The following is a 12,747-nucleotide window of genomic DNA, read 5'->3' on the forward strand; positions in this document are numbered from 1 at the left end:
AATAATGAATGGCACTTTGACATGATAAAATGGGTCAAAGCATCTCCCGAACTGCAAGGAAAACTCCCCTTGGGAACAAACAAAAACTCCTGTGCTTTCAACTAAAAAGGTAAGTTGTATTCTGTTTTTAGAGGAACCAGGCAGATCCCTCCTGCTTTTCTCTTGCCAGTCGTGGATTCAACACACCCTGAATTGTGAGCCCTTTTTGTTTTTATTATTCTTTCAAGACAACCTTTATTGCTGCACAATGGTAGAAGTGCAGGCTTTCCATGCATCTGTATCTTCTGCTATAGGCCACAGTAACACCAGAGAGAAACCCAGTTTTAATCGGCACCAGCCCCACTTGCTGCAGTAGATTTGTCACCAATTTACCTCCACCCTCACACCAGTTCCTTTCTGTAGCTGTCTCTAGATATTAAGCTCCCTGACAGATGGATTTGGGTCACCCAGGTAGCCAACAATTCATCTGAAGCTGAAGATCAGCAATTCCTGGAATAGCAACCTGCAACATCAGAGAGGAGCAGAGAGAAGAGAGTAAAAGGCAAATGTCATCCTCTTCCACTTAACATGGCTGGGATGTCCCTTTGTTTCAGCCTGTGCCCTCACCCAGACTAACCCTTCTTAGGTCATGAAAGCTGACAGGATTGCAGCCTAAGGCTTCGTGGCTGCAAACAGATCTTCTAATTAGATAATTAATTGTCCGAGTCAGTGCAATGCAGCCCGTGAGAAGAGCACTTACTGGCTTTACTTAAAGCAGGGATTTCTGGGAACTTTGGTGTGGTCTACATGTTGTTACTCAGACCTGTGTATTCCAAGCCCCCATCATAAGCAAGACCAGAAGGATCTTCCTTGAAAATCCTTTTGTAGAAACAGACTGGCAAGGAAGAAAAAGCAGAAGGGAATGTTATACCATCTTCTTTAACAGGCTGAGGAGGTAAATACATTTCTGACTTTGACTTGCTGGCATGAGAATCAAACATTTTCAGGCAGTCTGCCCCAAAAGAGCTGTCTGACTTTTGCCCAAGGAGCCAGTGGGCTCGGACCTGCTCTGTGCAGGTTTCATTGCCTTTCACACAGCTGCAATTAGTGCAATTCCAATACTTTCACCAGCATTTCTCCCTGGCAGGAGTGAAGAGCACAGTCCTGCCTATGATCCAGTGTGCCAGCACATCACACAGTGCTCTACATCTGACTGCTCCATTGGCATGCTCCTTTGGCATTCTCCAGCAGAAGCCAGGCTTTGAGGACTGTTGTTTCCAAAGTCATTCACACTGTTTGTGAGCCTTAATGGGTTTGAACTACCTTGGCTTTTACCTTTCCACCAATGATTAGAAGCACATCCCACCGCTTCAGAGCACCAGCTGGATTGTTGAGTGTGACATAGGATAGATTTACAGGAATGCTGAATGGATTTGGGGAGGAGTCTTCTATAACTCTTCAATAATTCAAAACATCTAATCTCTCTGCTAAATTTACAGACTGGCAAGCACCACTCCTTTACAGCAGGTGAAACATGATCAGGTATTTTGGTATTATTTGTCACAGCTCTGCATTATCAATTAACACTATACCCAAGTAACTCAGGAAAAATAGTGATGCCAAGATGATATTCTCTATTGGAAAGTCTTAAAAATAGACTACTTCCATTCTAAGCAGCTGAATCTTACTTCCTCGCATATTGCTGTATAATATTTATTACCTGAGATAAGGTATTACCTGTAACACACCCATCCTTATGGCTTATAGAAGCTGGTAATTGAAACCTGTGCAGGCAGAGCTATAAATCCACAGACATCCCAGCAGGACCTGGCTCTACATTCCTATACTATTCCAGAATTAGCCAGGATTTGCCTTTCTGGTTTTGAGTTTAGTTGGAGCAGCATAGACTGTGGATGGAAAATAGCAAAAGTTTCAGAATGTTTTCATTTCTTTCTGCCTGAGATTGGTGTAGAAAGCAGGAGATTTGTTCCCTGTCTAGGAAACAGATTAATTGTTTTTAAAACGTTTGAAAGAAGTTCTGAGAGTACTATAAGATGCTAGCAGGGTAAAAAGGACAAAGTATTTGATATCTGTTGATACTTTGGTTAGAAGATAAGAAATGCCATTTCAAAGTAGGGACCAAGAAGAGTGGGGGCATTTAATGAATTTAAAATCCCATACAAATTTCTTAGTCTTGCTGGGAACATTTTACATCACCCAGCCCAAGGTTTGGGAAATAACAGCTGCACTGCTCCTTTTATGTACTCAGCAGGTTTGATAGCACAACCAAGGTGCATTAGCACATCCCTCTGTGACAGAGACAACTTCTACCCTTGCCAGCCATGACACAGTGCACTATCCTGATTTACAAGTTCATAGAACCACTGGACTTTATTCAGGCATTGAATAAATCCATTTCTCCCTCTCACACTAGAAAAACCATCATAGTGTCATAAACAGGCTTAAAGAAAAAAAGATTTGGACTCGAATTAGTTACATCTCTCTCCACTTATCATTAGCAAATAAGAGTCTTTTCTCAGATAGCATTGGTCATCAACAACTTTTCCCTATAGTTGCTTAAATTGTAAGGTTGAAGGCTAAGCAGGATCCATCACCTGTTCTGATTAGACCATTGATTACAAGATAATCCCCTGAATATTTCATGCAGGAATGAAGGTGCATCCAGGCACTGAGGTAGCTTGAGTACTTGAAACAGCCTTATAAAAAGCTTTCTGCACTTACCTCCTACCTGGAAGCACTGTGAAGCTTTGTAAATATAAAGACACACTTCCCCACAGAAACCATCTCCAAGACAACCTGATGCTTGAGTGCTGATTCTTTGGACAGAGCTGGCTCTGCTGTAGAGCCCTGGTTCTGCATTAGCCTTTTTCCTTCCTCTCCACTGCCTTCTGGACAAAATATGCCTGTTGTTCCTCATTTCTTGAGGTGTTATGGAGCATGAAGACAAGGTGCTGAAGTTCCAGCAGAGAACTGCCATGGCCTCTCAGGTCATGGGAGTTTGATCTTTCTCCTTCTCTTCCCTCCATGACAGTAATCACCAAACCAGAAGGTCTCTCTAATTAGCTTCAGTTTATGGTTTACTTAAAGCAGGATCAAGGCAGGATGGAAATAGCTGCTGGTGCTGTTCTCTCTTAAGCCAGTGCAGAAACAGATTGCGCATGGCATAGCCACATCCTATTTTAGCACTGACGCAATTTCCAGCCAAACCTCCAGGCAACATGGAAACGCACATGCCTGGTAAGTTTATTCTCTGTTTCATTCTTATTTCTGCCTATGAAGAGGGATAGGCCAGGATGGGGTGGAGAACAAAGAAAGAAGTACTTTGGAAGGATTTCTCTGTCTTCTTTTAGGAAAAAAAAAAAAAAAAAGAAAGAAAGAAAGAAAAAGAAAGAAAGAAATCTGCAGCCCAGTTACATACAGAGAGCTCAGAGATAAAACATGCAAAGTTAATTTCTGCTGAAACCTCAGAAGAGCAACTGTGGGTCAGTGTTGTGATCCATGTGGAAAAGACAATCACTAGGCAAATGCCTTGTGCTGGTCTTCTGCTATTTCCCCCTGCATTTGCTTTATTGCAGTGTAACTGTGAGGAGTGAGCAATATCCTTTTCCAGGAGAAAATGGGCAGCCCTGAGCTCTCAATTCCCATACAAAAGGAGCAAATCTGCTCAGTGCATAAAACCTTCATGCTGGAGTTCCCAGTGTACAAGTTTAGAATAACTTTCAGTGCTGATGTTGAGTCATTGTTCTTTTGCTGTCCACAGTCAAAAGCTCTGTGGCTGTTTCCATGTTATCTTATTGTTTCTGGGGCTGTATCTCTGCTGTGAAGTTCAATCTCCTTATTTGAATAATAGAAAAATAGAATTTGACTTTTAAATTTTAGCTATCCGGTATTTCTCTCTTTAGGATGGTTCAAGAACTATTTAGGTGTTTAGTTCCCTGCTGCTTAACTGCTTCTATTAAAATCAGTCCTGTAACTAAACTCAGAATTGGATGGTTCTCTTTACAGAGAGTATTTCTTCTCTAATCATATTTGGAGGTGGGAAGGCAAAGGATATCTGTGTTATGTACAGACAAATGTAGAGAAATACAGCTGAGATACTGAGCCCTACCCAAGAGATTCTCCTGCTGGGTGTCCTGGAGGCTCAGGACATTTCAAACTGAGTGTTGGCATGGGGTTCAGACAAGCAGATGAACCCAGGCTGTCCAGATTAGTCTGGCATTAGTCAGGGTTTGTTGTTTTACCCTTTCCACCTGCAGTCTGAGAGGTACTGTGTGAGTCCTGAACACACAGGCTGCAAAACAGATGGCATTAGAGACAATCCAAATAGCCTTGTCTGTCTAATTCCTATATTCTTAAAAGGCACTAAAATGGTGATTTTGAAGATACAGTGGAGAAAATCATGCTTTACTATAGTTGAGTTTGGTGGAGATGTGCACAAGAAGTAATGGCGTGAGCTGAGCTTCTTCATCTACATTCAGACCTGAAAAGTCATTATTTACTGAGAACCTAAAGAGCACATGTATAATCATCTTTTCATACATATATATGCCCTTTGAAAAAGATGTTTGAGTAAAGCTACAAGGAAACAGTAAGTTCAATTAGGTTTTTTTTCATCCCTACTTGGGGGTTGGAGTTTGCCAAACAATGTTCCTAAACTGCAGATGTTTTTAACAGCCTTGCAGAGGAGTATTCTTCTAACTGTGGTGTCCTTCAGAAATGCAGATCCTTTCTGATACTTATCTGAAAAGAGAGGGAGATAAATGAAAGCAGTTCCCTGTCTGTGCTCTGGATGACCAAACCACTTGCAGTGTGTTCTGCAAGTAGCTGTGCTTGATAATCTTATCATCTGGACCACTCAGCTCAGTTAATTGGCTATTACTCAGGATTTAATACAGAGCTCCTAATTAGACAGACTCCTTTACTGCCTCCTTCACAAGCAGTGTGGTTCTTTAACACTCACTCTCAGTCCTTCCACTTTTGGCAGTCTGTGCAACTTCTTCATGGTGGCACTTTGGACAAGGACCTGGGAACACAAACAGCAAAGTGAATTGCTGCACATGTGCCTTAATTTTGCAAAAAGCTGAGGAAAAGGAGTGCAGAGAGGCTGAGTGAGCTGTGTAAAGGTTTTGTGAGATATCCCAGACTCCGTCTGAAAATACTGGAGAAGGCCTTGTGTGAGGCCTTTGGAAATGAAACCATTACTTATTAATTATTTTTCTTGGAATTCCCCTCGTGGCATCATCATATGCTTCATTAAAGTGAGCCAAGCACGAGTCTGCTCGGGAGAGCAGACTGGGAAGACTAGTGAGTCAATCTGCTGGACTGTTCAAGCGCTGCTGGACCCTAATCTGGTATTGTTAGGAAATACAAGAATAATCATAACATTTACGGGTCAGACGCTCTCTTCCAAGCATTTCCTTCTTTAGCATTCTACTATCTCCTCTCTCAGAATGTGGTAGTGGGGAACCAGTTTCATATAGGGTATATGAAATTGGTTCCTTCTATCCCCTATACTGAGTATAGGAGATAGAAGGGTCTTAGCTAAATGAGGGGGAAATACAACCTCCAGACTTTAGCAGTACACAATGGATGTGGTGTCTCCCTGGATAGATGGGAGCTGTTATTTCTTCTTCCTGGAGAAAACTCCTTTTTTCTAGAAAGCAGAAAAGTCCTTTCTAGACAGAGGCAGTGGTGTACTTTCTCTGTAGTGATGATGGTGCAGACCATGTAGGCAGATGTGTACAGGATGTCTTCTCCTAGGTATAAAACACTAATGCTGGAAGAACTAAGACATCATTTTTCCCTCTAAGAGCTTCTCCAAGAGAATGAGAGTATGGATCAGTCAACCCTGTTTCAGCTGCAGCACCACTAGAGGGGGAAAGAGTTTGAAACATTTGTGTATCAAAACAGTTTCTGTATCTGCTGGTTTTTATTAGCATTTTTCACCCTGCTACTGCCAGTATGGAATTGACCTGTTGGAGCGAGGAGGCCTCCAAGAGAATCAGAGGGATGGAGCAGCTCTGCTGTGAAGAAAGACTGAGCTAATTTGGATTATTCAGCCTGGAAAAGAAAAGGCATTGTTGTGACCTCACTGTGGCTTTGCAGTGCCTGAAGGGAGCCCACAAGAAAGATGGAGAGAGACTCTTGACAAGGGCCTGGAGTGACAGGACAATGGGGAATGGCTTCATACTGACAGAGAGCAGGTTTAGGTTGAACATGCAGAAGAAATTCTTCCCTGTGAGGGTGGAGAGGCCCTGGCACAGGTTGGCCAGAGAAGCTGTGGCTGCCTCATCCCTGGAAGTGTTGCAGGCCAGGCTGGATGGGGCTCTGAGCAATCTGGGATAGTGGAAGGTGTCCCTGCTCATGGCAGTGGGGATAGATATGAGATGATCTTTCAGATCTCTTCCAACCTAGGACATGGGTGTCCTCCAACCCATTTGTGATTCTGCAATGATTTCCATCCCCTCCAAACCCTCCATTATTCTGCACTGTGACCATGTAATTTGTCAAACACGAGAGATGGGGAGCATATCTAAAAATTCCAGACATTACCCTCTAAGACATGTAGGTATAATCTTAGATATACTTGGTGAGCTTTTCTCATGTGTAAAGAGTTCTTTGTGAAGAATGACCACGATCCACAAGTTTGTACCTCTACCTGGTGGCACTGGATCTATTCACATCACTAGAAATGAATAGTGTCTACTGACTGTAGTATTTCCCTTTCCATTAGGGAACCACCTGTACAAAACCTGCTTTATGTATTTATCTCTCCTTCTCAGACTTTGCTCTACCTTCCTCACACCCAATTCTAAATGGACGGAAGACAGCAAAATCAGCAAGGGACCCTTTTCCAGCCTACCACAGCAAATGCCTCACTGTTCCTCAGAACCAGACTTCCTGGCACAGAAGCGGGACCAATGGAGCTCTTGAAGCATCAGTGGTGTCCTACAGAAGTTCTGTAAGTAGGGTTTCATGTTCATTGACCTAGGTCAAGTGCATTTGGGATTATGAAAAGACTGGAAGCAGAGTGAGAAAAGCAGGGTGCATTCTCCTGTGTGTTGGTTAAATCAGAACAGGGAGAAGAATCTTTATGAAGAAAATGATACCACAGCCTCAGGTGGTTAATTTGTCTCTTTGTGTACAGCAAGAATTAATTTCTGCAGTAGTAATCTCACCAAAATTTCTGGATTGTTTACTTCAGCCAAAATCCTTCAGAGCAGGAATGGAGGGGATTACTATTACCCTCAGTGGCAGAAAAGATCTGCAGGTTGATCACTAAATTGGGTGTGCCTGTGTCAACCCTGAGTCAGCTGTGAGCAGGTGTTAGTGGGGGCTGGATTGGATTGATTCCCAGTGGAAGTGTGGTGTGGCTGTAGTGTTCAGAGGAGAGCTGTCATTAGAGGAGGCACATTTGGGACGTATTTGTAGTGCTATATTTGCTACCAGACTACTAGAACAAAATCATCATGAAATGCTGATCCTACCTTCCCATTTTCTTATTCCTTGGTGTGATGGTTTCTTGTCTTGGAAACATCAAGAAGCAGTGAGAGCAGGATCTAAGCTGATCATTTACATCACTGTTTCTGACTTTTACAGTGGCTGTGAGAGAGGAGGAGAGAAAGATCTTGATAGTTCCTTCAGAGGCATTTTTGAAATTGCGATTTTTTGTGTTCCTCCTTTAAATAGTCTTCTTGTGCCAGAATGTCACATGGTAAGGCAAGCAGTGCAAATTTAGGAGCGGGAAATGTCTTTAGTGAAATCTGTGGGAATTTTAATTAGTTTTCCGTGAATTGGACACCCATAATTTTGGGGATGGCACCTTGCTGCCAAGAGTGAGGAAAAGAGTCCACGGAGAGGTAGTCACTGTTGACTCTCCTCCTCCCGTGTGTAACTCCAGCAACCCCAAGTGTTGCTATGGTGCTCTCTCAGGTGGCTGGGATGTGGCAGGTGGCTCCACACAGTAAAGACAGGAAAACCTTGGAGTGATTTTCACATTCTACAACCTCCTTGTTCCCTCTCCTGCTTCTTGTTTCTGCCCATACTGTCCAGTAAGAGAGAAGAGGATCCTCAGAGCTCATCTTCTCTAGAGCCAGCTAATGCATTGCCTTGCACCAGTGACCTGCTGTGGTGACATCATTCCTTGTGTACTGTATAGCCTGAAACTTTCTGGGAGGGACACTAGAAATCTACCACGGGTTTTTCCCTCGCTGGGGCAGAGATGGATCTGGAGAGGTTGCATGGGCTGCCCGTGAGTAATACATGAAAATGTATTTAATCAGGAAATGGGGAATTGCAATAAAATGATGTCTCAAAAGCAGTTTTATATTCTGCCAGGATGCAGTGCTGAGTGTAATTTTGGATGTGTCTAAAGGGACTGTATATATACTTTAGACATGAAGTGTGTGATAAGTGTGATGTGCAGAACAGATTACTCAGTGGTAATTTTGTGAAAGGATGAAAGATACATGTAAACCCAGGATTTATTTAGTGACATGATGACTGAAAGCTACTTTGTGGGAGAGTAAGTGAAGCAAAACAATGAAAAACAAGAATCTGGTGGTATTGATGAATATAATAATATGCACATTTACATAATGCATTCAAAAATTTGTGTTGTGTCACTATAGAGCGCGACATGGCGCAAGGCACCAAGACCCCATTAGAAGGGTGTATAAAAGGATTTATTAGAGCAACATGTTGCTTTTATAGTTTTTCAATATATTTACATTTACTTAACAGATACATACATTGCTCATTGGTCATAAGAAAGAAACAAAGTTCTTAATAGGTGAACAAGGAGCCACGTCATTCTGTGAGCCAGCCAAAGTCCGTATCTTTTAACTTTCTCTCCTTCATCACGTTGTCATAGTGACAGCCTTGGTGTCTTCCTCAGGAGAGATACGGGGCTTTCCTTATTTTCAGAAAGCCTTCGCTGGCTCACAAGAACAGCACGAAAACATCTTTCCTATGGTGTTGTTTTAACAAACAAGATAATTGCCATACAGCAAGTGATTAACTTTGCCTTCAGCACTACCAGCACATGTAAGGAAGGGGAGAAAAAGAGAGAAAGAAACCTTTGACTGGTACCTGTCAAGATTTTGCTTGTGCAGTCACCTATGGGAACCATAAATGTTTGGAATTAGGTTATAGGATGATTGCTTTGAATCAGGTTGACCCTTGCTTTTATCTTTTCCCCATCACTGGAGAGCTGGTGTCACTCCAGTGAATAACACTCTAGAGAGCTCTCTGAAGGGCTTTACACGGCAGCATTGTGCTGGAAATGGTGGCTGCAAACAGTTCAGAAAACTCATGGGCTGCCTTTAATGGGTGGGAAGTGCGAGTGAATGCCTCAGTGTCAGATTTCCACATGAATGCTGCAGATTTCCCAACCAGGCTGGGGAGTGATGGCAGGATTACTGCTAGAGCTGCATCCCAAAAGGGTTCTGAGAGGGAGATGGTGAAGCAGGGATGGTCTGAGGGATTAACTGGATGCAACATGGGTGGTTTGAAGGATTTTAGCCATGGATTCCTTTTTGCAGTGTTACTGGCCAGTCACACAGTCTTTTCATGTGTTGAAATACAAGCTAGCATGGCTAGCCATTCATGGGACATATCCTTTCTAATCTCTGGTATTTTCCAAAGTGTTTATGTCCAGCCTGGCCCTTATAGACCTTCTGAACCACCTTCCTATTCTGGCTTAGATTGATTTCTGCCCTTCCAACACTGTTTTTGCTTCCCTTCCCTGCCTGCTTTGCTCCACAGCACATGGCACATAGCCTGTAATGTGGTCCTTATTCTCACTTCTCTGTCCCCTTTCATAATGCGGGTGTCCTCTCCGTTTGGTCTGTGCATGTGCAGAACAGGGCGACAGAGTTGGGGTGTGCCTCTGTACCTGCTCTTCTATAGGGAACCCAAATGTCGGGATAAACTAAACTATGTTTTGTTTATGGTCAGAGGAGGAATGAAGTGAGGCTGGTGTGCAAAATTAGGATTTGTAGGTCATACCTGGATTCTTAGTGGCTTCATGTGCTCATGTGGAGATAGACCCTCCCCACCTACTCGGGCTTTTTTGCTTTCTTCTCTGTGCAACTCCCATGTTTCTCTCCCAGATTATCAACAACTACATGGAAGGGACCCAGGCAGGGGCAAGGGACAAGGCCTCCCCGAGTGGCCTGCACTTCAGGGACAGCAAGAGGAAGGTTGACTATGTCTTGGCCTACCACTACCGTAGACGCCTGGCCCAGCATGTGCCCAGTGCTGCCTCCTCAGCGCCAAGGCGTGGATCCGTCTCTGTGGCCCTGGTTTCAAACGGAGGCACTGGGAAGGGCCAAGCTGAGCCCCAGCAGCAGCAGCAGCAGCATGATGGCCAGCGTGCCCTGCAGGAGTGGCCGGGGCTGCCTAGCCTGGAGGTGGTGGAGCTCAGCCCGCTGGACGCCCTGGAGGAGGAGAGGCGGCTGCAGCGGGAGGAGTATGAATGCAACCTGCTGGAAGCGGGGCTGGAGATTGAGAAAGACCCTGAGGTAAGAGGGGGAGATTTGCACCTCATACATGGCATCGGGTGTCCCGATGGATAATGGACACTTTGGATGCCCAAAATACGGTGTGAAGCTGAGAAGGTGGCTGGGTGTGTTTGTGTTGCTTGGTCCTTTGTGCCTGAGAAAGACATGGTGGTTATTGTTGTTTAATGTAGTGTTGAGTAGAAATTTCAATCTTACTTCAGCTGAAAACATATTTCTTTATCTAAATGTTCTTATGGCATGCAGCAGACATGCTTTTCTGACCAAAAACCCCCCCAACAACTTGAATATTTCTAAAATGAAGAGAGTATCTCTTAAGTAATTTGCTGGAACAATGGTAAGACATTTCGTATTTCCTCACAATATTTTCAGTGTGACTCTCAGCTTTCTTCTCAGCCATATGTAAGTTTTGTGTTCTTCATCCCACCCACAAGATGAGCAGCCTCTATGCTTTGACAGGAGAAGATCCCAGCTTATGATATGATATATTTATTCTCCCACGTGTGTGATGCTGGAATGACACTATGCTCATGTCAGCTGGGAGCTGTTGCCAGTCAGTCAGTTGAGGACAGGTCTTCCAAATCCCATGTTGTTGCATTGAGCTCTGTGCTATCCCTCTGTGCCCCTTTGAAAGTCATAGATATTTATATCCAATGAAGTGAAATCCCTGCTGGGTTCTGGTTTTAGGTGCTCTGTTGTTCTTGACACCAAATTTGAGAGATTTAGTGTGCCTTTTTTTATGTGTTGAAAACTTACAGCTCATGTTACTTCCAGTGCAACCTGTCAACACTTCCAAAACATGGAGCAAATCACAGACTGAATCTGAAAATTTGAGACTGACTGTCTTAGCATAGTGTAGGCATATTAAATCACTGGCAGGAGTAGAAAGAAATAGAAAACTCTTTTGACTCTTAACATTTTCCTTGCTTAATTTTCTGTGTTGCAGGTGGCTCTGGGTTGTATTTCACTGCACAACCTGGCTGAGCCATCCTTGCACTGAGCAGAAAAAAAGTGATCTCAGATCCTGATTCTTTTATGCTGTGCCCTGGGGTTAAGGTTCAGTACATGACCATCTTACTGCTATGATTTTTATAACCAAATTGCATAAAACCCAGGAGAGCAGCTGTTTTTGGAGACCCCTTTCAGTTCTGAATTCCATCAGAACCCAAAAAGTCAAGCAGGAGATTTGGATTTGATTATATGACTCACTGCTTACCCTAAGTCCAGTTGGATACAAATTCTGTTTTGGCCTCCTTACAAGTGATGGCACAGGCTCTTAAATAATATACAAAGTGATAAACGATGTCATAAAGTGTTGATCAAAAAAAACCTTTTTGTCACAGTCTTCACTATGAAGAGAAAAAGGCTTTTAGTAAATGAACTGGGAAGTTCACAGGAAGCTGTTGATCAGTTCTTTTATGGAAAAAATGAATTTATTTTTAAAATTACAAAAAAAGCTATTCCATCACTTCTCTAACTGTGCATGTACGGAGTCACGCCTGTCCCCCACTCCTCTTCCTGTCCTTCCCCAACACACAAGCTGTCTAATGAAAAGGGTGAAAGAGTTTTCCCTTTCAGAATCTCCTGAGAAACTGGAAGGGGCTGGAAGGAGTATGCCTTATTCTTTTTCTTGCCTGCCCATGACCTGGCTTTTCCTTCCTTTCTTTTATCTCACTTCACTGATTTTTTTCTTCTGTCAGTTAACTCCTGTTGGAATGTTCTGAAGGTTCTATCCTTTTTCTTACTGTGAATTTCCTAGAAAATGCTGAGTAGGCACATATGAAAGGCACGGCTGTCCTTATATATGGATTAAAATTGTGTGTTGAGCTGATATCGGAAAAACTTCTGCTTTTAGTCTTGGGAAAAAACATGTGTCTATAAATTCATTAAACTGAGAACAGCCTCAAAGCAGCATTTGTATTTTTGTATTGCACAGTGGACTTTCAACTAATACATTTCTGGCAGATTATGCTGAACTAAATGTTTGCTGGTGGAAAGGTTGTTGTTTGTTTCAGTGCTAATATAAGAAATGAATTTTTTTAATATAAGACTATTGCAAGTTGAGATATATTCCCTAATATATACTCTGGACCAGGTTTTGATATAAGTCTGATCTGACTGCAAAGGTAAATATTAGAGGGATTCCAATTTTGGAACCTTGGTTTGGAGCAGGCCTGGTTTCTCTGCATTATGTCATCTTCCTATGGTTTTGCAAGAAAATCCACTA

General features: G+C 43.0%; 1 protein-coding gene across 2 annotated transcripts in view; it reads left to right on the forward strand.

The window, feature by feature from the left end:
* Positions 1 to 3,085: 3,085 nt before the first annotated feature.
* Positions 3,086 to 12,747, forward strand: part of ANO2 (anoctamin 2) — a 146,978-nt gene continuing 137,316 nt past the window's right edge. For both annotated transcript variants that reach the window (XR_005258835.1, XM_038153088.1), the window contains exons 1-3: positions 3,086 to 3,237; positions 6,783 to 6,961; positions 10,113 to 10,523. Coding sequence is in view for 1 of the 2 variants with exons in the window: in XM_038153088.1 (XP_038009016.1) it covers positions 3,219 to 3,237; positions 6,783 to 6,961; positions 10,113 to 10,523 (609 nt within the window). In the remaining variant the exon portion in view is untranslated. The remainder of the gene's footprint in view (positions 3,238 to 6,782; positions 6,962 to 10,112; positions 10,524 to 12,747) is intronic.

This window comes from Motacilla alba, chromosome 1A (genome assembly GCF_015832195.1).
Source record: "Motacilla alba alba isolate MOTALB_02 chromosome 1A, Motacilla_alba_V1.0_pri, whole genome shotgun sequence".
In the NCBI taxonomy this organism is placed as follows: domain Eukaryota; kingdom Metazoa; phylum Chordata; class Aves; order Passeriformes; family Motacillidae; genus Motacilla; species Motacilla alba.